The sequence below is a fragment of the Medicago truncatula genome, chromosome 1, assembly GCF_003473485.1.
Source record: "Medicago truncatula cultivar Jemalong A17 chromosome 1, MtrunA17r5.0-ANR, whole genome shotgun sequence".
NCBI classification, from domain to species: Eukaryota; Viridiplantae; Streptophyta; class Magnoliopsida; order Fabales; family Fabaceae; genus Medicago; species Medicago truncatula.
Window position 1 is genome coordinate 12,362,382 of NC_053042.1, and position 21,117 is coordinate 12,383,498.

The window sequence follows — 21,117 nt, forward strand, 5'->3', positions numbered from 1 at the left end:
TAAAATAAAATAGTGAAAAGAAAAGCTCAGATATATGTGTGGAAAACTTAAAGTCCCTGACCTTACAAAAAAAAAGTCTCATAAATTTGTATTCAATGGATCACACTAAATTTTTGTAGATTATCATTGATGAATAAAATAAAAAAATATGGGACAAACTTTTAAATTTGTTTTGAGTGGCCGTGAAAAAGGAAAAGAAAACTTCCATAACAAAAAGAAAACGATCAACACTGAAAAATACAAAAATGGAGAGAAAAAAATAATAATTCAACACTGATTGAACTCTTAATCAATGGTTGAGATCTCAAATTATAATTCAAAATTTGCATCTTTATCTTTAGATTGAAAAATTTAAAAGATTTTTTTTTGACTAATTGTGAGAAGAGAAAACTTCCATAACAAGAAGGAAACAATCAACAACCGAAAATACAAAAAAGAAGAAAAATAAATAACACTGCATAGTGCTTTTATGAAAGAAAAAATAACAACACAAAGTGCTAAGATAATTAAGGGTGGCAAAAATACCTATGCTCACGGGTAAAATCCGTTGCTGGTACGAAGCGGGTAGCTAAATAGGTATCCACGAGTATTATAAACGGGTATTTGACTACTCATTATTATATGGATACAAACACAGATTTGATTGTACTCATGCCACGAATATCCATATCCGATAATAAATTAAGTAAATTACTAAAATATCATATTATATATATATATATATATATATATATATATATATATATATATATATATAGGATATCATTTTATTTCAGGAACTGGGAAGTCAAATGAAGTCAGTGAAATTTGGAATGCATATGAAATTTAGATGTTTATTTGGATGTTTTTATGCTTTAATTTTACGTCAAGAATTTGTATTGATTATGTAAGCATCGTGAATTTTCTATGGATTATGTATGATTGATAAAATTTTGAATGGATTATATACATATATATATGTGTGTGTTTAAAAGTTGAAGTTTTTTGGTAATTAGAAAAAAAATTATTCTTTGTAACAAAACAAAAAAATCCACGGGTACACATGGATATCTCAATATCAGTGGGTACCGCATAATGTATACCCACGAGGATACGGAGCGGACACGGGTATCATATTTATCCAACGGGGCAGGAACGAGTATCATACGATCTGTATCCATGAGTATCCATTGACATCCCTAAAAAGAATTGAAACACTTCATAATGAGATCAAGAATATCTTATGGGCACTGCAAAACCAGCATCAATAATTGTTTGTTGAAGGATTGGAACATCAACATCACTATGAATTCTTGATGCTAAACTCTTGTATCAGTAGTATTTTGTTAGTTATTCAACTAATGTTATTGTTATTGTGTCTTTTTAATTTTAAAAATTTCATGTAAATATTCACGTTTATCTTTAATAGAAGTACATGAAGGGTATCTTTCGGCTTTTTTAAAGATTTGAAGATTTGGAATTTTATTAATATGAGATTCGGATTTACGTACTCCTTAGGTAAGTAATATATACTACTCCTTCTAAAAATTTGCTTTCAATTCTTTTCTCACGTTGTCTAAGGTATTGCCTTTTCACTGCTTATCCAAAATAGATAAATTACTCTTTTATTTAACTATAGGATTGGCCATGGTGTTTGTTTGAATTTTCTGTTTCATTTCCCCAAACTCACGATTAAAGTCATAGTAAATGGAAAGTTGTATATAGTAGATTTTCCACTTTTTTATTTTTCATTCCTTTCTTCTTTAATATTAATCGGAAAGGAAAGACAAAAGTTTATGGGTCATTTGTGATAGATATTTTTGTTGAGGCAAAATTCCTAATTAATTTTAAAGATAATAAACTTTAATGATTAAGGATTAAATGGACTTTGATTAATTTCTTGGTATTTAACTTGTGCTCTTGAGTGTTTTCACTAAGACAGGAACAAAGTTTGAATCATACCAAGATGCATAAAATCAAAGGACATTGAATCCATGAACTAATTCTGAAGTTCAGAAAGTTTGTTCAGAACGTTCTGATGATAGTTCAGAAGGTTGTTCATAAGCAACCCAGAATTCATCAAGAACATGAAGAGCATGCAAGTACACTTGACATGAATAAAAGGTCCAGAAAAGTTCATCTGCATGGATCTATCAACAAATAAAGGCATGGACAAGGAACTATGTCAAAAGGATCTTTAATGTTCATTCAAGACTATGAACATTAAAGTACTAGGAATATTCCAAAGAGAATATTGTCCTAGATGATGCATTCACTGCACTTCAGTTGTATTTTACTATTAGGTTTGATTACATTAAAAGTTAAGTCTTACAAATCAACCTAAAGTAAGAACAAATGGAACATTCTGAGATCAGAATGTTCACTTCTGCACATGCTTCCAGCCATGAACAGTGTAGTTGGTGGAAAGATGGAAAAGCTAGCAAAATGAGATCTTGCATCAGAGATAACGTGTACTCTAAACAAAATCAAGCAAATCTCCTTGAAGCATGGGCTTGAAGATTGCAGATCCACTATCCTCTCTCTCCTGCACCAAATCCAAGACAGATTTGAATCAACTTTATCCTACTTTTTCAAGCAACTTTTGATGCATATGGAGAAGTAACTTTTGAAGGATAAAACTTGAACAAATCTCATGTCATGTATGGAATGGTCCCAGGAACTCATCAGACATTCATCCTTGATGAACCCAGATGAAGAACATCATGAATATTAAACATTCTGATGGTCAGAATGTTCAGCTCAGCACATGCTTACTTTATGAACAGTACAGTAGGTGAAAAGTAAAAAGCAAATCTGTCTTGATCAACAAGAGATAGACACATATGGGAGTTGGTACAGTACAAGGACCACCCAATCCCTCAAAGCATGGGCATGAAGATGCAGAATCCCACTAGATCTTTCATGCACTAGTCCCAAGGCAAATCTGGGAAAGAAACATTCTGATGTATGTGGAAAAGCCCATACTTTGGTTGTTGCCCAGAAATTCATATGAAAAGCATATGACACGCCCAGAAATTCATGTGTTCATTCATATATGATGAACCCAGATGAAGATCATCATGAACGCAACAACATTCTGATGTTCATCAGAGATCAGAATGTTTGCCCAGAATTTCAAGTTAAAGCTTGTGGGACCCAGGACACATGGCATAACACCATTGGACACGCTACAACGGCTATATGAGCCCAAAGACTCTATAAATAGAGATCAAGGCCTTAGCAAAACTTGCACCATTGCAAAACATACAAGAAAACAACAAAGATTGTTTGAAGCTCTTGCAAATTGAAATTGATCAATCTCTAAGGCTTTTGTTTCCTTAGTGCAAATCAATACTCTTTGTTATCTCGTGCAAAGATAACTTTCTTCCTCCTCCTCTGTTTGATTCTCAAACATTCAAACTCCACAACAAATTGCAAAGCATACAAGAAAACAACTTGATTGTTTGAAGCTCTTGCAAATTGAAATTGATCAATCTCTAAGGTTCTTGTTTCCTTAGTGCACATCAATACTCTTTGTTATCTCTTTAAAGATAACACTTCCTTCCTTTCTTCTCTTGTCTGATTTCAATCATTCAAGCTTCAAACATCTTGTAAAGTCTCATCTAGCTTTAGGGGTACTAAAGTGTTAGTTTGAGCTAAAGGTGCAAAAGTCTAAGTGGGTAACTTAGCAAGAAGAAAAGAAAGTCTCATCTAGCTTTAGGGGTACTAAAGTGTTAGTTTGAGCAGAAGGACAAAAAGTCTAAGTGGGTAACTTAGCAAGAAGAAAAACAAATCTCATCTAGCTTTAGGGGTACTAAAGTGTTAGTTTGAGCTGAGTTTGTAAAAGTCTAAGTGGTTAACTTAGCAACAAGGTGCAAGGCTACTGAGGCTTAGAGAATACAGATGTTGTAATTGATCAGGTGAACAAGAATTGTAAGGTGCAGGATTTGAGAGGTTGTCTCAAGCATCATAGTGGAAACTCTCACAAGATTGTGAGGAGTGGACTAACCCACATTGGGTGAACCACTATAAATTCTCTGTGTGTTGATTCTCTCTTCCCTATACTCTTTACTTACTGCATACACAACACACACAAACACATTTACTTTATTAAACTGTTTTTGCAATCAGACATCAGAACGTTCTGAAGTCTGTTTTAACTTAACCATTCCAAATTTCAACTTGAGAATCAATTTTAAGTTACAGGTTTAATTTTTAAAGGGTCACAATTCAAACCCCCCTTCCTTGTGACTATTTTATCTATTTCAATTTTATGTGATTGTTGTTTATTAAGCACATTTGTATATAACCATACTTTAAAAATATTGTGTTTGAATGCGCTTCACATTTTGAAAAATCACAGGAAATAGCCTTTATTTTTATTTTATTTGTGAAACTCCAATTCAATGCATACATCGCAAATCGAGAGAAAGAAAACACGAGGATTGGATGGAATGTGTTTTATTATGATTCATTTGATACATTCATTTTTTGAAAATTCACACAATACAACCAATTACTTAACATACCATTCCATCCCCACCCCATTACTTTTCATTTATCCAAACACAATTAAGTCTAAGATTGTTTGATGGAAAAATTATAAAATCTAACACAAGTTTCAAGATATTCGTTGTTATGAATCTAATGTTTTCATTCAGAATAAAGACACAGTGTAATCTCTCATAATTTACATCCTATTCATATTTAACATGTAGATGTATTTATCTTGCAAGACGTGCGAAAGTAGTGTACCACTTTTAAATAATTGTCATTCACAAATCAATCAATTAAAATATAATTGTGCATCAATTTTGTGGAATGTCATATGAATGTAAAAAATATTGTTTGACGGAACTTTATAGATCTCCCAAATTTTAATGTATTTGAATGTTATTCTAATTCATCATTTCATTTGACTCTTGGTGATGAATAACGTTTGTTTAAAATAATATAAATAAATATTACATAAATATATTAGATCATAGCAATGTTTTGTATAATTCAATCAAATGTAATCTTCTCGATGGCCATGTGAAGTTGTAGGTATTGTTTGTTGTATTAAGGATAAATGTTACGTTAATTATTAAGTTTAACGAGTTTGATCATTGTTATTGTATAAATATATTATATGCATTATATTATATTTTCCACTTGTGCCATTGGTTTTTCACTTTGACAATTGAGTATTTTTTATATGATATGGTATTTGTCTATGTATTTGAGATAATTATGCCTTTAGATTGCCAATGTAATCTCTCATAATTTGCATCCTATTCATATTTAACATTATGATGTATTTATCTTGCAAAACGTGCAAAATTAATGTACCATTTTTAAATGTAAAGGATATTACTCGATCAAAGGATATGCTTTTGTCTAATCTCCCAAACTTTAATGCATCTACATCTTACTTTCATTCTTCCTATTATTTGAAGTGATGAATAATTTCGTTAAATTAATAAAAATAAATATTACATAAATACAATTGACTTTGGCAATGTTTCGTATAATTCAATCAAATGTAGTTTTAGTCGTGCACCGCACTGGTAATGGTATCCTAGTTTATCATCATAGCCATAACCACTGTTAAAAAAAGGCAAAAAATGATGAACCAATGAATTTTTTTAACAAGGAAAACACGGCTGAGAAGAACAAAGAAGACACAAAGATCTCTCTCAACTGTGATTTACTAGATTAAAAATATGCAATGGATCAAAGAGAAACTAAAAAAGAATAAAGGAAACTTATGAAAAGTGAAAACCCTAACTAGGAGAGGCAAACACTGCTGCTTTACTTTTTTTTGTGGGATGAAAATGGTTGGCAAAGGTAAATAAGGTGGTATTTAGAGAGAGAGAGAGAGTGGCATGAGCTGTATTGCTAGGGTTAAACATTTTGCAAAAGAAAATATTAAATAGTTCAAAACAATCATAAATGCAAAGAAGGGAGTGGTAGATCCTCATATTAAATTTTTTAGATTTTATTAAGCTTTTAGTTTACTTGTAAGAAAAGTAACAATAACCACTTTCAGCTAAGTTCAGAAGTTATTTCTTCATGTCTCTTTTACATTTGCGATTTATGTGCAATCAACAACACACTGCTAGCATGTTGAGAAAGAAGAAATAGGGTGCATATTTTTTCTTGCAAATAAATAGTAAGAAATTACTCTCTTTTGATTAAAGAGCATTTATTTCAAGCTTTGAATTAGGTTTGTTTTTGATTGAATTATTTTATTTAATCATGTAATAAACATATAAAACAAACAAATAAAAATATGGTTATTTATCATCTACAACGCTTGCAAGAATTTGGTTATTTTCAATATGAATATTGCTTTGCACAATTGTACTAGTATGAAGCCTTTTCAACGAAAAACAAGGAACATGTACAAATTACCTTATATTATTTTAGGTTGCCAATTTTGTCCTCCAAATATTTTCAAAATTACCACACTACCCATGTTGCCAAGTGGTTCATCGGTTTTCGTCAAACTGATTTCGCACTGTTTAGCGGTGCTCTAACTTTTTTATTAAAATTTATTTACTAAACACATTAGAAATTGAGGTCTTAGATTTTTTTTATTTAAATTTTTTAAAAAGCATCTAAAAGACATTCATTAGCAAGACGTTTTCTCTTTTATCATCTCCCATGCTCAACATCTCACAAAGTCATCACACCAAATAATGGAAAATCACATACACACTTTAAGAAGGGAAGATCAAAAGCTTCATTTGATTTGATATTCACTTCTAATCAGATTGCCATTACTTGTTAGGAAATGCTATAAATAGTTTCAACTAATATCTTGTAATTAACAATTCATTCAATACTAAATATCAAATCAGAAGTTGTTATAAAATCTCAATCTCTCTAATCTCTCTCTTCCTATTTGGCTTGTAATTGCTTCATAATTTTTTCATCATTGGGTTGAGCTTGTAGATGGATTGTTGAGACTCTGACATGTTTTAAGTTTTAAAATTATTTTCCCGATAATATGTTGAATTAAAAATAAATTTACATGTCCAATGTATCTTTTTGTGTTTATTATTGCATCCAAAAAAGATTTGTTTGTTATTTGTTGCTTTGTCCAGCCTAAAATATGTCTTCACATGAATAAACTCTTTACCACTGGCAAAAAAGAAAAATAATAAAACAATTGCCAACATCAAAAGCTAGCTCATTTGGTTAATGTTGTTACCGACTTATAGTAATCCAATACGGGATTCAACTCAACAAACCCACTCCGATGATCCAATTTAATGTAAGAAAATTGTTTTTTTGACAACAAAAAGTTCAATTACAGGTACTAGGTGATTGAAAAATTGAGCTTTATCCGCCGATCCAGCTTGAAAAACAAGCAAAAGGTGTGGGGTTTTACACGGTACTAGGCGCATGACCCACGACAGGGGGTGCAGGGTGCCTTGGGCAGCAGTGAATTGCTTCCCAAGTCTTCCCAGGCGCATGGAGCAGGGCATCTGAGGCAGCTCATGAGGTGCGTTTTCAATCGTTCTTTCGTTTGAAAACTCCTAGGAACTTGAAATGAATTTCCTTCACTTTGTATTGTCTTCAACAACCTTCTAAGAACCTTTGATCTTCAATTCTTCATCCTTGATCCGTCACATGGTGTTTTGATTTGATGATTTATGCGATTCCTTACTACAGAAATCTCAAAACACATATGGAGTTGCATGATCTAAGATAAAACTGAATTACAATGACTCGAGTGAAAACAATATCATATGTTCCTCAAACCATTAACAACGCCTCTGTCTCTCATCTTATTTGTCTTCAAATGCAAAGAAAAAGTACTAAAAACATAGCCAAAATATCATATGATGCTCTGTCATCATGCATTAACGCGTGTCAGACACCGAACGCACCTTCAATCTCAAATGTCGACTATGTAGTACAAGAAAGAAAACTTAGCCATAGAGCTCACGCGAATCTAATTTATGCTTCTTTCTTAAAGTTTTCTTAGTTACGTTATTACTAATGCATACCTCGTTATAATATCACAGTTGTAATTATTCAATGGAAGTTTTGAACCCATTAATGTTAAATTGAATACCTATATCTCTATGGTTGGCTGGATGACACCCTTTGAAGAAAGAAAACCAATGACATCTCCCTAGTTAACTTCTTTCTCCCACTTTTCATTTATTATTATTTGATGTCTTATCTATCACCAACATCAAAGTCATATTTTAAACCCTTAACTACATATTCTTCACTCTCATCAAAATGAACTTCATTTATCGAGTCATCACTGATATGAACTATTTCTCCACCATTAACATCAACACCAAGACCTATATTAAATATACGAGCAACATTTTGTTTGTCATATACATGATCTTCATCATTTCTTTTAATAACATGTAAACCTAATTCAACAACTTCAACGTCCAATACCACTGCGTTCAACCTATTATCTACATCTTTCATTTTCCTAACATACGAATTCAAGTTTCATCATAATCGCAATCCTTACATTGCTAAAAATAAACTATATTCCCCGATATAAAATAACATCTGATCGATAAAAAACTCATCCTCAATATGAAAAACAACATCACACCCCATCTCTCCACAACATAAATATAGCAGAAAGGCAACAAACCTCAATTTTTGTCCCCACAAAATCTTTAAAAAACTTGTGCATGATGCAAACTATTCTAACTATACACTATACATATGTTTAGCATCAGAGTCGAAGATAAAATTTGATTTTAATATCCGACTATATGTACATTTTGTATCATGTTGAATATCCGAGAATCACACTGATTTACATATACACCATAGGTTACCGTGATTCTATTGTATCAACTTTAATACTAATGAAGGAGACACATCAAAATCAAAATATTACAAATGTTGTGGTTTTATTTAGATAAAATAGAAAATGGAGGTGACTTAATAGCTATAAATTTGGTGAAATTGAGGGTTTTGTTTTTTGTTTGACTGAAAAGCAGACAAGGTGAAGAACAACTCAGATCTCAATTCCTTCAAAGTTTTCAACTTTCAATCAATTTCTCCAATCTCATTCTCTCACAATGCCTCTTCTTCCTTCTTTCCACAAGCTCATTTTTCCAACAACCCTTCAATCTAAGCAATTGGTAACCGAAATTTCTCTCCTTTCAGTTTTTGTTTCTGTTTTCAATTAATTGTGTTTTGATTCGATTTGTTTGATCTTATGATGTGTTTTGATTCAACTAATTGATGTGTTTTAGGGCTTTGCCACTTTTTCATAAAGTTTGGATTTTTGTTGGTTTTGCTGTAAACCCATGATTTTGATCATCAAGTTTGGATTTTTTGTTAAGATTCTCGATAAAGGGTAGTGTTTTTATCTTTGTTGTAAACCCATTATTTTTTCCTGTTTATTTTTTATTTCTATGCTTAAATTCACAGAAAAGTGTTGAAATTTGATTCACTGTTGCTTAGGTTTTATGATTTTTCAGTTGTATTTGGGTTGCTGAGTTGATTATTAGCCCTAGAATTTGACTCTTTTGATCATAAAATAACTTATGGCATTGAAATTGAATTTGCTATCATACTGATTTCACTCATTGAAGTTTATTTTTTGTTTGGAATTGATTGTGTTTTTGATTGAATTTTGATGTTGCTGAGTTGATTATTAGCCCTAAAATTGAAATTGAAAAGGTTTTTATGAATATCCACAAGTTGTATCTGAATTGCTGAGTTGATTATTTACCCTAAAATTGAAATTGAAAAGTGTTTAATGATTGATTAATGATTATCCACCAGTTGTATCTGAATTGCTGAGTTGATTATTAGCTATAAAATTGAACTGGGTTGGTTAGTTTATGTCTTTATTTTCATAGTATATTCGTACATTAGATATAACGGTTGTAATTTTTCTCGGCTCTATCTTTACGAGTTGAACAAGCTAAGCTTATCTAGAATTGAATGAGAAATTCTTACCTAAATTTGTGTCATTGAAATTGAATTTGCTATCGTATTGATTTCTTGATAGAATTTATGCTCTTGGGTGTTTTGCTGTAAAATCATTAATATATGACACAGTGAACGGATTTTTATGCTGCCTATGAAATTCTACTTGGATTTTATTTCATGTATTTGCTATGAACAACTTGAAGGCATAGATTAACTTATTTAGTGTAGTTATAGATTCTCACACTGACTATGTATGATGAATTTTAGATTGCAGTTGCTTGTAGCGTTCTTGAAATTCATTTTTTGAACGAATCTCCATATTCAGCATGGTAGTTAATATCACATCACATATCACTAATTGAAATCGAACAATTTAAAGAAGTTCTGTGATTCAGATCTCACACCTAGATAATTTTTAGTCAAATCAGATGGTATTTGACTTTGAAAATCGCAAAAAGTGTGTGCTTGTGTTAATTTTGGGCCGAGTACATGGCCCGATTAAAGTCAACGGACCTGGGGTAAATCCTCAAACTTCCTACATCTGCAAATGAAAAGCCTCTTCTCACTGGAAAACCTTTTAATGTGACAGAGAACCCTTTCTGTCTGCCCTGTGATCGGATCCTTTCTTCCCGTGACTGGATCATCCTTCGCTCTAGGAACTCACCTGTGTTGTGCGCTGTTCTTATGCTCGTTGCCTTGCGGCCAGAAAACCTTGGCCGTAATTTTGTGCACAGTTCTGCTGCTGTTATGCTTCAGACACACACACACACACACACACATATATATACTTTAGCTTAATTAGTGATTTTGGGAGTGAACAATTGGGGCCCATACTTAGGCCGAACCAATTTATTTATTTAATAGAGACACTTTCTTATCCTTATTAATTTAAGTTTAAATAAGCATTTTAAGTTTGATTTAAATGATCTCTTTATGAATTATGTAGAATCTTATGTTCGTGTTACGACTCCAAGCTTATGTTTAATTTTTTTCCTCTTTTTGATTCTGACTCATTCATATCTCAATTTTAAAATTTTCAGTCTTTTACTATGAGCATTTACTAACATTTGGATGCTCAAAATTATTTTCAATTGCAGAGGATTCCGGATAATTTTCTGAGGAAACATGGGGACCAACTTTCGACTGTCGCAACCCTCACTATTCCTGGCGGCTCCGTCTGGCGTCTAGGATTGAAAAAGGTTGACAACAGTATTTGTTTTGTGGATGGCTGGCAAGATTTTGTTCAACGCTACTCAATTGGCATTGGATACTTACTGGTATTCATATACGAAGGAAGGTCAAATTTCATCATTCATATCTTCCGTACTGCTGAGTTAAACTATGATTCAACAATGAAAAGCCGGACTGAAGGGCCTTTCTATGAAGCCTATAATTATGTTTTTGAAGGCATTGAAGATATCGACTCCTTTGATTTCCTGGATTCAGCACCTTCAAACCCTACTGGTGCATTGCAAGGCAAGGATTCTACTGGATGTATGGATCAACTGATACCAGCGGATAATCATATCCAAAAAAGACAAGAAAATAAGGATACCAAGAAAACTTCAAGAAAGAAGCGGGGATCGCGGAAATCAGATCCGAGTAAGCTTTTTTAGCAAAGTTTTCTTTTTACTATACTATGTAGCATTGGCATTTCAGATTGAAGGCATGCCCGGTGTCTGACACACGTCAATGTCCGTCTCAGACGCGACACTAACACGTGTGGTTATATTCAAATATTTCACGTTTTCAAATTATGGCTGGTATCAACGTCTCAGTGTCGTGTCTGTCTGTCAGTGCTTCATAGCTATTGTCTAGTAATCTAAAAAATTAATTGTCATCAATATAATTTGTGGAACTGCAGGCGCACAGGAAGCCTCCACTGAAAATGATGAGGAGGCAGAGCGCAAGCGAGACACCAAGAAAACTTCAAGAAAGAAGTGGAAATCGCGGAAATCAGATCTGAGTAAGCTTTTTTAGCTAAGTTTTCTTTTTACTATACTATGTAGCATTGGCATTTCAGATTGAAGGCATGCCCGGTGTCTGACACACATCAATGTCCATCTCAGACGCGACACTAACACGTGCGGTTATATTCAAATATTTCACGTTTTCAAATTATGGCTGGTATCAACGTCTCAGTGTCATGTCTGTCTGTCAGTGCTTCATAGCTATTGTCTAGTAATCTAAAAAATTAATTGTCATCAATATAATTTGTGGAACTGCAGGTGCACAGGAAGCCTCCACTGAAAATGACGAGGAGGCAGAGCGCAAGCGAGACACCAAGAAAACTTCAAGAAAGAAGCGGAAATCAGATCTAAGTAAGCTTTTTTAGCAAAGTTTTCTTTTTACTATACTATGTAGCATTGGCATTTCAGATTGAAGGCATGCCCGGTGTCTGACACACATCAATGTCCATCTCAGACGTGACACTAACACGTGCGGTTATATTCAAATATTTCACGTTTTCAAATTATGGCTGGTATCAACGTCTCAGTGTCGTGTCTGTCTGTCAGTGCTTCATAGCTATTGTCTAGTAATCTAAAAAATTAATTGTCATCAATGTAATTTGTGGAACTGCAGGTGCACAGGAAGCCTCCACTGAAAATGATGAGGAGGCAGAGCGCAAGCGAGACACCAAGAAAACTTCAAGAAAGAAGCGGAAATCAGATCTGAGTAAGCTTTTTTAGCAAAGTTTCTTTTTACTATACTATGCAGCATTGGCATTTCAGATTGAAGGCATGCCCGGTGTCTGACACACATGAATGTCCATCTCAGACGCGACACTAACACGCGTGGTTATATTCAAATATTTCACGTTTTCAAATTATGGCTGGTATCAACGTCTCAGTGCCGTGTCTGTCTGTCAGTGCTTCATAGCTGTCTAGTAATCTAAAAAATTAATTGTCATCAATATAATTTGTGGAACTGCAGGTGCACAGGAAGCCTCCACTGAAAATGTAGCCTATGAAAGTGCGTCTGCAAGAGTAAGACACAATGTGTCAGATGAAGAAAGAGAAAGGGCAATGAATGAGGCTAATGCATTTGAACCAACTAATCCTTACTGTCGTGTTAGTCTGCGACCCTCCTATTTATATAGGGGATGCATAATGGTGAGATATTGAATTCAATTTTTTGATATTTTTCTTTGGTCTTCTTTGACATGTTGTGTTGCATACTAAGCTCGTGTTTCTGTTTACCAGTATTTGCCTACCAAATTTCGAGCAAATTTGAAGGGTGTTTCAGGTTTTATACCGCTTCAGACATCTGATGGTGAGAAACAGTGGCGTGTTCGCTGCCTTGATAATGAAGGCCGGATAAAGTTAAGCCAAGGATGGTACGAATTTACACAAGAGAACGGTTTAGGGGAAGGGGATATCTGTGTCTTTGAACTGCTTAATACCAGATATGTAGTGTTGCAAGTTACTTTGTTTCGTTTAAAAGAGGATGAACCCTCACTTGCAGCACCGCGTTAGCTCAACCTAAAAATTAGCTGGGAGAGTTAACTCCTGATAGACAATTACAAAACTGTGTTGATTAGCTCTTACTTCTGAGTGATCCTGGTATTCTCTAGTTTATTCAGTTTGGAACTTTGATACTTTCTGTCCATAGGCCTTTTAACTTAGTTATGGTAGTTGTGAATCTTTTGATATGGATATTTTGTTTTGGCTTGGATCCTCTGAAGCATGAGTACTCGTAAAAATGTGAAGTACCCGTACCGGGTACTTACCCATACTGGGTACGCGTACGGTACTTGTGGTACTCCATTTTTGCTAATTATTCTATGGTGAGTGAAAATTGTAGCTTTCTCTTATATATGCATATGATAATGTAGTATTATATGTGCATGAGTTTTTTTGTTGTTATAACCAACTTTAATTTTCGACTTTTTAAACTTTTATCGTGATGTTTTTGATGTAAATAGAAGAATTTAGCCCTCTCATGTTATATTATATAACATCGTGATTGATTTTACTGACGTACCCGTACCTTAATTTTTAAAAAATTGCCGTAATCTTGTACCGGTACCCATACCTATGCAACATAGCTTGGATTGTAAATAGACTGTGCTATCTACTCAATCATAAACTGAGTTGAAACGCTTGTCCTAGTGCCGTATCTTGGGATTAACTCTTTTTTTTTTTTTTTTTTTTGGTTTTGAAGTTTTTAGCTTCATCTGCATGAATATAGTGATTCAGTTATTGCGTGTTGTTTATGTGACTGCTGTTGATGAGTTTTTATACCTTCTCCTTTGACTTTTATCTATTTATGATGTTGTTTGGATTTATGGTATGATATGGATACAAAGCAACATTGATGATAGCTTTTATTCATTGTTTTTCATATATCATATCTATAATACCATTCTTAAAAAAAGGTCCAGTTTATGTGATATTGTAGTCACAGACAAGAAACTTTTCATTTTGGGATCCAAGTGCAGGATTTAAAAAAATAATGTGCATCTGGATTTCATTGGACTTCTTTGTATGATTGATGTTACAAATATGAAAAAGGGACCTCTTTTAGGCAGTGATTTTATTTTTGATAGATTGGGCTCGGTTTTTCAGTGCTCATTTATAGAATACCTTTCATGTTTTTTGGACATGTGTATCTAAATTGTATAAATTATTCGAAAGTATGCACCTGGATTGTACAGATTTATAGTTTTTCTCGGACTCATATTCGGACTGATGTTGGGTTATGAATGCGTCTTAAGTTTTTTGAATGTGCATGTGAAGTTTGTTATCTTCATGAAGGTTGTCTATTATAAGCTGTGAAATTTGTGTGCAAGAGTTTTATTTTCGAGCAGTTGTACTTTATTCTAGTGTTAGTAAATTGTTGTGAATTTCATATATATATGATTAAGTTGAATATGTATTGGATGAATTGGCGGGTACTAGATAGATGAAAATCAAATAAAATATAGACAAGTTGCTCTTTTGTCTGAATTACATATGTTATACTGTTATGTTGTCTGAATATTCTGGCAGTTAGATATATATGAAATGAAGAATGGTTTAATGTGGAAAATGTAAACACGTTAAATTGTATTAGGTTCATTAATTGAATAAAAAATGTAAGTAGTTATGGGCAAATGACTCAAGTTGCATATATATAGAAAATGAATGTCAATATCTTGTGCAAGTTTTTTTTTTTTCGACAAAAGTTTCTTGTGCATGATGGTTGTCTGATCATTGTGGTTTAATTTTTTTAGTTTCACTACCTAATTAGGCTGTAGTAGCTAACCAAAAGATACTTCTTGTTATTTATATTTATCTTGTTAAGACACACGAAATATTTTCACCGGAATATTGTTAAGACTCTAAAGAGTCTTAACAAGAAGATTTTTTACGAAATAACAACAAAATATTTTCACCGGAATATTGTTTGCCAACTCAGATTGATTTTTTCATGCAAATTAGGAATATGAGACACTATGTTTAACTGGATGCAACGTCGACCAGTTTTTACACACTATTCTTGATGAAATTAATTAATATAGTTATCATATTTGTACTGTAGTGTTCATAAATTTTCTGTGTTACTAAATGGTTATTGACTTCTATTGCTTTAAACTGCATTTGATTAGTATTTTGTCATTATGTTATCTTCTATGTTTTTGTGAATCAGCCAAAATTACTGGTTAATTTTTAATCAGCTTGCCACTATCTGTTTCACATGAAATAACTACCTGCTTATTTGGCTTGTAACTACTTGGTATTATTTTCATTTTTGGCTTGAGCTCATAAATGCTTGAATTTCTGACTTGTTTTTTCGAAATACTTTTCCCTAATAAAATCTTGCATTAAAATTTCTTTACCTGTTCTATTTATCTTTGTTTTTTATTGCATCCAAAAAAGACCAGATTGCATTTTTCTGTTTTGTCACAAGTTGCAGTTGATGGGAGTAAAGTCATGCTCAAAATATCTTTACATAAATTAAAAATTACATCCTTAGTCATGTGGATGTACCCTCACAGACAAAGTAGAAAACCAAAATAATTGCCAATGGCTTATCCTTATGCTTCATATTGTCTACTTTATCTTGCAGATCCTCTGGGTTGGTGGCACTTTAAGAGTTAGGACTCCTCGGGTGTTTATTGGTGGCAGTGTAATTGATCATAAGCCTTTAAGAGTTCAGACTCCTCGGGTGTTCATTGGTGGCGGTGTAATTGATCACAAGCCTTTACAAACCATAGGTGAATCTGATGGAACAGCCTCAAATCACAATTAGAGGAACAACTAGAAGCCGCTCGCAGAGCAGGTGATGCGAAGAAACTACTCTTTGGTTAGTAATAATTTTTTGTATAGTTTGTATTCGTTCATTTGACCTGGATTGTTGGATATCCATGCACTTTTGGAATTTAAGATTTCAATTTTCAATCTTAGGATTTGGACTGAATGTTATAGCCCATGCACTGAATGTTGTTCCCACTTATAATTATTCAATGTGGGATTCAACATTCCCAGTCATGCCTAGAATTAGATTTCTGTATATTCGGTTTGCAAGACTGACATCTGTATGTAGCGCAACAACTCTTGGATAGGCTCCTCCACCATCTTTGAAGTGGGCTTACAGTCTAACTCACCCCACTAAATCAGCTTGTTAGACAATGACTGGTTTATAAGGACTACCTAGGTCATGTCCCTTGTTGATGCGAGTCTCTTAAGTGTGGACTGATGCAGGTGGAATAACAAGGATATAAACATCTCCTCACTCCCAGGACTAGACATATGGAGCGTAGACAAATGCAAGTAGAATAACAAAGATCTTGGTACATAAACAGATCTTAGATAGGCTTAAATAACATTTTAGGTTTTGGGTCAAGATTTGGTGTCAATCTATTTTTTTGGTTTCTCATTTCATCCCATTGATCAATACTCCTCTGCTTATACTCCTTTTACCCCCCTAGTGACCCATCTCTTATAAGGGTTAATGTAAGGGTTGATTGTTATGGTGGGATGTGAGTTATTGGACGGTGATTAATGTTCAGGAGTGCTCTACCTGTTTGCCGACAATTCCGTAAACTCGTCAAGACTTCTGCCTGAGTGAGACTTAGAAATGTGGAGGAGACCCACACTTGAGGGGGGAATTGTTGTATAAATAAGTGTGAATTAGTTGTTGAAGTTCCGCATTGTTTGAAAATGTTTTAAATGAAGACAGTATAATTGTGGAGACCCTTGTAATCAATGCCTTACAGTTTTGGATCAAGATGTGGTGTCAGCCCATTTTTGTGCTCTCTCACTTCAGTCCATTAATTAGAGTTCATCTTGCTCTTTCAGCCACCCATCTCTTGCAAAGGATTTTTTGAGCATAAATTAACCCCATTAGTTAGCTCTTGGGGTTGGGTTGCACTCACTAATAACCACTGTTGAAGCCATATCATTGTTTAACGTGTGACTCTCAACATTCTATTTCTTGATCTTTCTTCTAAGACGAATGCTTACATCCCGTTTATCTTTGACCCATTTGCCAAGACACCGTTTTCTTAGTGGGTAAAACCAAGGTTTCTCCTGCGAACTGTTGGAACTAATCTCTCGAGGTGATTGAGGCCCATTTTAAGTGGTTGACCTCTCCTAACATATGTTTTTCCACACGCACTGACCAAATATCAAACCCCTAACAAATGGTTATGAGAATCAAGCTTCTCCATTGTGCCACACCATGTTGGGTAAACGCATCAAGGTTTTGGCAATTATGCAATCTAGTTATTAGTGATAAATTGAATAAGACCCTATTATCCTATAAACTTCAATGCTTGATGTGCAAATTTAATAGTACCGAACTTTTTTTGTAGTACAGAACTCACTAGAGGCTGAGAAAGACCGAGAAAAACCAAGAGAAACTATTAAGAAAGATCTTGAGACTAATGTGTTGATTATTATCTATTTTATTAGCGTTGATATAGTTTCCTCATTTATCTATTTTTCCTTTATCAAGATATTCTCTTTTGCATATAAACTTGAAAGAAAGTTAAACAAGATCTTCATCATCAAACTCATTCTTCTTCTAGTGCGGTTGTTCTTAATTCATCCTTTATCTCACTATTCACTATCCATATTCGTTCATCTTCATCATGCATTTGGTATTCTTCCTAAAAAACCATACTTGAATAAAAAGGATCTCATTTTCCAACAACAGAATCAATCAGTTTCCTTCAAAACCCAAACAGCCCAAGTTGAGTGTTTTTGTTTGACTCAAGCTGCTGAAAAGGGCTGGAGTTGTAGAAAGTGAAGAACAGTCCAACAGCTTAGATCTGATTGATTCTTCCAAAGTTTTCAACTTTCAATCTCTCCATTCTCTCAAAATGCCTCGCCTTTCTTTTCATTAGCTCATTCTCCAAACAACCCTTCTATTTAGACAATTGGTAGCTCATTTTCTCTCTCCTTTCATTTTTTTTTTCTTTCTCTCACTCATTTAAGTTTGCTTTTTTTGGTTGTGTTTGATGTTTTTGATTGGATTTTGTTGATGTTTTGGTGGTTGCATGAACAGGGTTTTGCTAATTTTATTATATTTTTTCACTCTCACTTATAAAACCTGACACCCCTTTTCATAAAGTTTGGATTTTTTGTATGATTTTGATCACAGTTTGGATTTTCCGTTAAGATTCTTGATAAAGGGTAGTTTATTTTTTATTTTTTTTAAGTTTACTTGATGAAGGTTATACCTGAATTCCTAGAAAATGTTGAAATTTGATTCAGTGTTGTTTAGGTTTTGTGTTTCTTCGAAAGTTGTATCTGGGTTGCTGAGTTGATTATTAGCGCTAGAGTTGAATTGGGTTGGTTTGTTTATGTTTATTTTTCTAGTTGAGGCATAACATAACTTGCTCTATATTAGACTCTGGAGCATAACAAAACTTGTGGCATATTGAATTTGCTACCATATTGATTTCTTGATAGAATTTATGCTCGAGTGTTTTGGTCTCTGTCAATTGAAGAACTAATTGGTATTTTACATTAGAATTGATATTTTTGAGAACTAGCAATGTCTCTTGTCACTTGTTTTAAGTGAAGGAAAAGGCACAGTGAACCGGTTTTTATGCTTCCTTTCTGTCCAAATTTGTTTTGATACTTTGCCTACGAATTGATATTTCTTATATTTGCTAAGAAGACGTGAAGGCGTTTAATAAATTATTTTATTTGAACCAAAGCTATTAATCAGCCATAATTGAACAATTTACATATTCTTTAGATTGAAATTGATGGTAGCAATCCGGAAATTAGTCATTTTTTAACAAATCTCGATTTCCAGCATGGTAGTTAATATCACATCACATATCAGTCATAATTGAACAATTTAAAGATGATTTTTTTCTGAGCTCTGTAATTCAGATATCACACCTAATCACTTTTTTGGTCAAATCAGATGGTTTTTGCCTTTGAAAATCACAAAAAGTGTGTGCTCGTGTGTTAATTTCGGACCGAGTACAAGGTCCGATTAAAGATAACGCACCTGGGGTTAAAAAGGAGCCGCAACTCCTCGAACCTCCTAGATCTGCAAATGAAAACCTCTTCTGAACTGGTGTCCAAGATCCCTTTTTGCCTTGTGGCCGGATCCTTCTGCCTTGCACCAGGATCCTGCCTGTGTTGTGCGCTGTTCTCTGCTCGTTGGCTTGCGACCAGAAGTTCAGAACCCTAATGTTGTGCGCAGTTGTGCTGCTGTTATTCTTCACTTTGTTTCAATAGAATATCTATTTGTCTGAAGCACCCTATTTAGACGCGCCTGGTTTATTCGTTTTTTATTATTCACTAGCTTAATTTGTGATTTAGTGTGTTTTTGCATTTCTTTACTCGTTGGGAGTGCACCATTGGTCCCCACACTTAGGTCAAACCATTTTTTTTTGTCGAGGGAAAGGTCGAACCAATTTATTTATTTAACAGTAGTAATTAAGTAAAAAAAGGATGTAATAGAATTACTTTCTGATGGTTATGATTTTAAGTATAAATAAGCATTTTAAGTGTGATTTATATGCTCTCTTTATGAATTATGTTGAATCTTGCATTCCTGTTACGATTCCATGCTTGTGATTTTATTTCTCCATTCAATTCTGACTCAAATCTCAATTTTAAAATCTCCAGTCTTTTACTAGCATTTACTGATATTTTGATGCTCAATATTATTTTCAATTGCAGAGGATTCCAGATGATTTTCTGAGGAAATATGGGGCCCAGCTTTCGACCATCACAACCCTCACTGTTCCTGATGGCACCGTCTGGCATCTAAGATTGAAAAAGGTCGACAACCAAATTTGTTTTGTTGATGGCTGGCAAGATTTTGTTCAACGTTACTCCATTGGCATTGGATAATTTCTAGTATTCACATGTGAAGGGAATTTAAATTTCATTGTTCATATGTTTAATATAAGTACTGCTGAGTTAAACTATCAATCAGCCATGAGAAGCCATACCGAAGGACCTTGCCATTGAAGATATCCACTCCTTTAATTCCTGGATTCGTCACCTTCAATTTTTATTTTTATTTTGAAAGGTGTCACCTTCAAACCTTACTCCTGGTGCATTGCAAGAATAGGTTTTTACTGGACCTATGGATCAACTGACACCAGTGAAGAATCACATCCAACTCAGACGCGAAAACAATGATACCAAGAAAACTTCAAGAAAGAAGCGAAAGTCATCTCGAGTAAGCTCTTTTAGCTAAGTTTACTTTCTATAGTACTATGTCGCACCAACATATCAGATTGATAGCCTGCCCAGTGGCTGACACACATCAATGTCCAATATTGGAGATATAGATTAGTGGCATATTAGTTCTAGTAAATAGTAGTATAAATAGCTAGTAACCACCCCATTAGTGGGTAACTATCTCATTTGTAATAATATCCTTCTCATCAATACAATAGTTTCATAGCTTTTCTCTCATTCCTTTCATGGATGACATGTCTCATAACATCCAACTCAAACGCTACACTGACACATGTGTTTATGTTCAAATATTTCAGATTTTCAAATTATGAACGGTATCGACATCTCAGTGTCGTGTCAGTGCTTCATAGCTGTTATCTAGTAATCTAAAAATTAGTTTTGTCATCAATATAATTTGTGGAAAAGTGACAGATGAAGAACGAGAAAGGGTAATGAACGAGGCAAGCACATTTGAACCAACAAATCCTTTATGTCTAATTGTCCTTCGACCCTCCTATATTTTGACATTTTTCCTTAGTCTTCTTCGACATGTTGTGTTGTGTACTTGGCTCGTGTT

At 33.8% G+C, this 21,117-nt stretch overlaps 1 protein-coding gene across 5 annotated transcripts; it reads left to right on the top strand.

The window, feature by feature from the left end:
* The first annotated feature begins 8,758 nt into the window (after window positions 1-8,758).
* Window positions 8,759-20,788, top strand: LOC25482671 (B3 domain-containing transcription factor VRN1). 5 transcript variants are annotated; one of them, XM_039834070.1, is made up of 9 exons: window positions 8,770-9,098; window positions 10,995-11,499; window positions 11,762-11,863; window positions 12,126-12,218; window positions 12,481-12,573; window positions 12,832-13,010; window positions 13,101-13,234; window positions 15,949-16,185; window positions 20,031-20,788. In XM_039834070.1, coding segments are annotated over exons 1-8 (1,170 nt in total). In that variant the 5' UTR covers window positions 8,770-9,035; the 3' UTR covers window positions 15,950-16,185; window positions 20,031-20,788. The 5 variants fall into 5 exon arrangements, with proteins under 5 accessions (XP_039690005.1, XP_039690006.1, XP_039690001.1 ...); XM_039834067.1 differs by having other exon boundaries at window positions 8,765-9,098; window positions 13,101-16,185; window positions 20,031-20,784; XM_039834068.1 differs by having other exon boundaries at window positions 8,765-9,098; window positions 13,101-16,161; window positions 20,031-20,784.
* The last annotated feature ends 329 nt before the right edge of the window (window positions 20,789-21,117 follow it).

Coding starts and splice junctions, on each gene's coding strand:
- LOC25482671 (XM_039834067.1), top strand. CDS start 9,036: ATGCCTCTTCTTCCTTCTTTCCACAAGCTCATTTTTCCAACAACCCTT. Junction 12,574..12,831: donor GAAGCGGAAATCAGATCTGA/GTAAGCTTTTTT, acceptor GTGGAACTGCAG/GTGCACAGGAAGCCTCCACT. Junction 13,011..13,100: donor TATATAGGGGATGCATAATG/GTGAGATATTGA, acceptor TCTGTTTACCAG/TATTTGCCTACCAAATTTCG.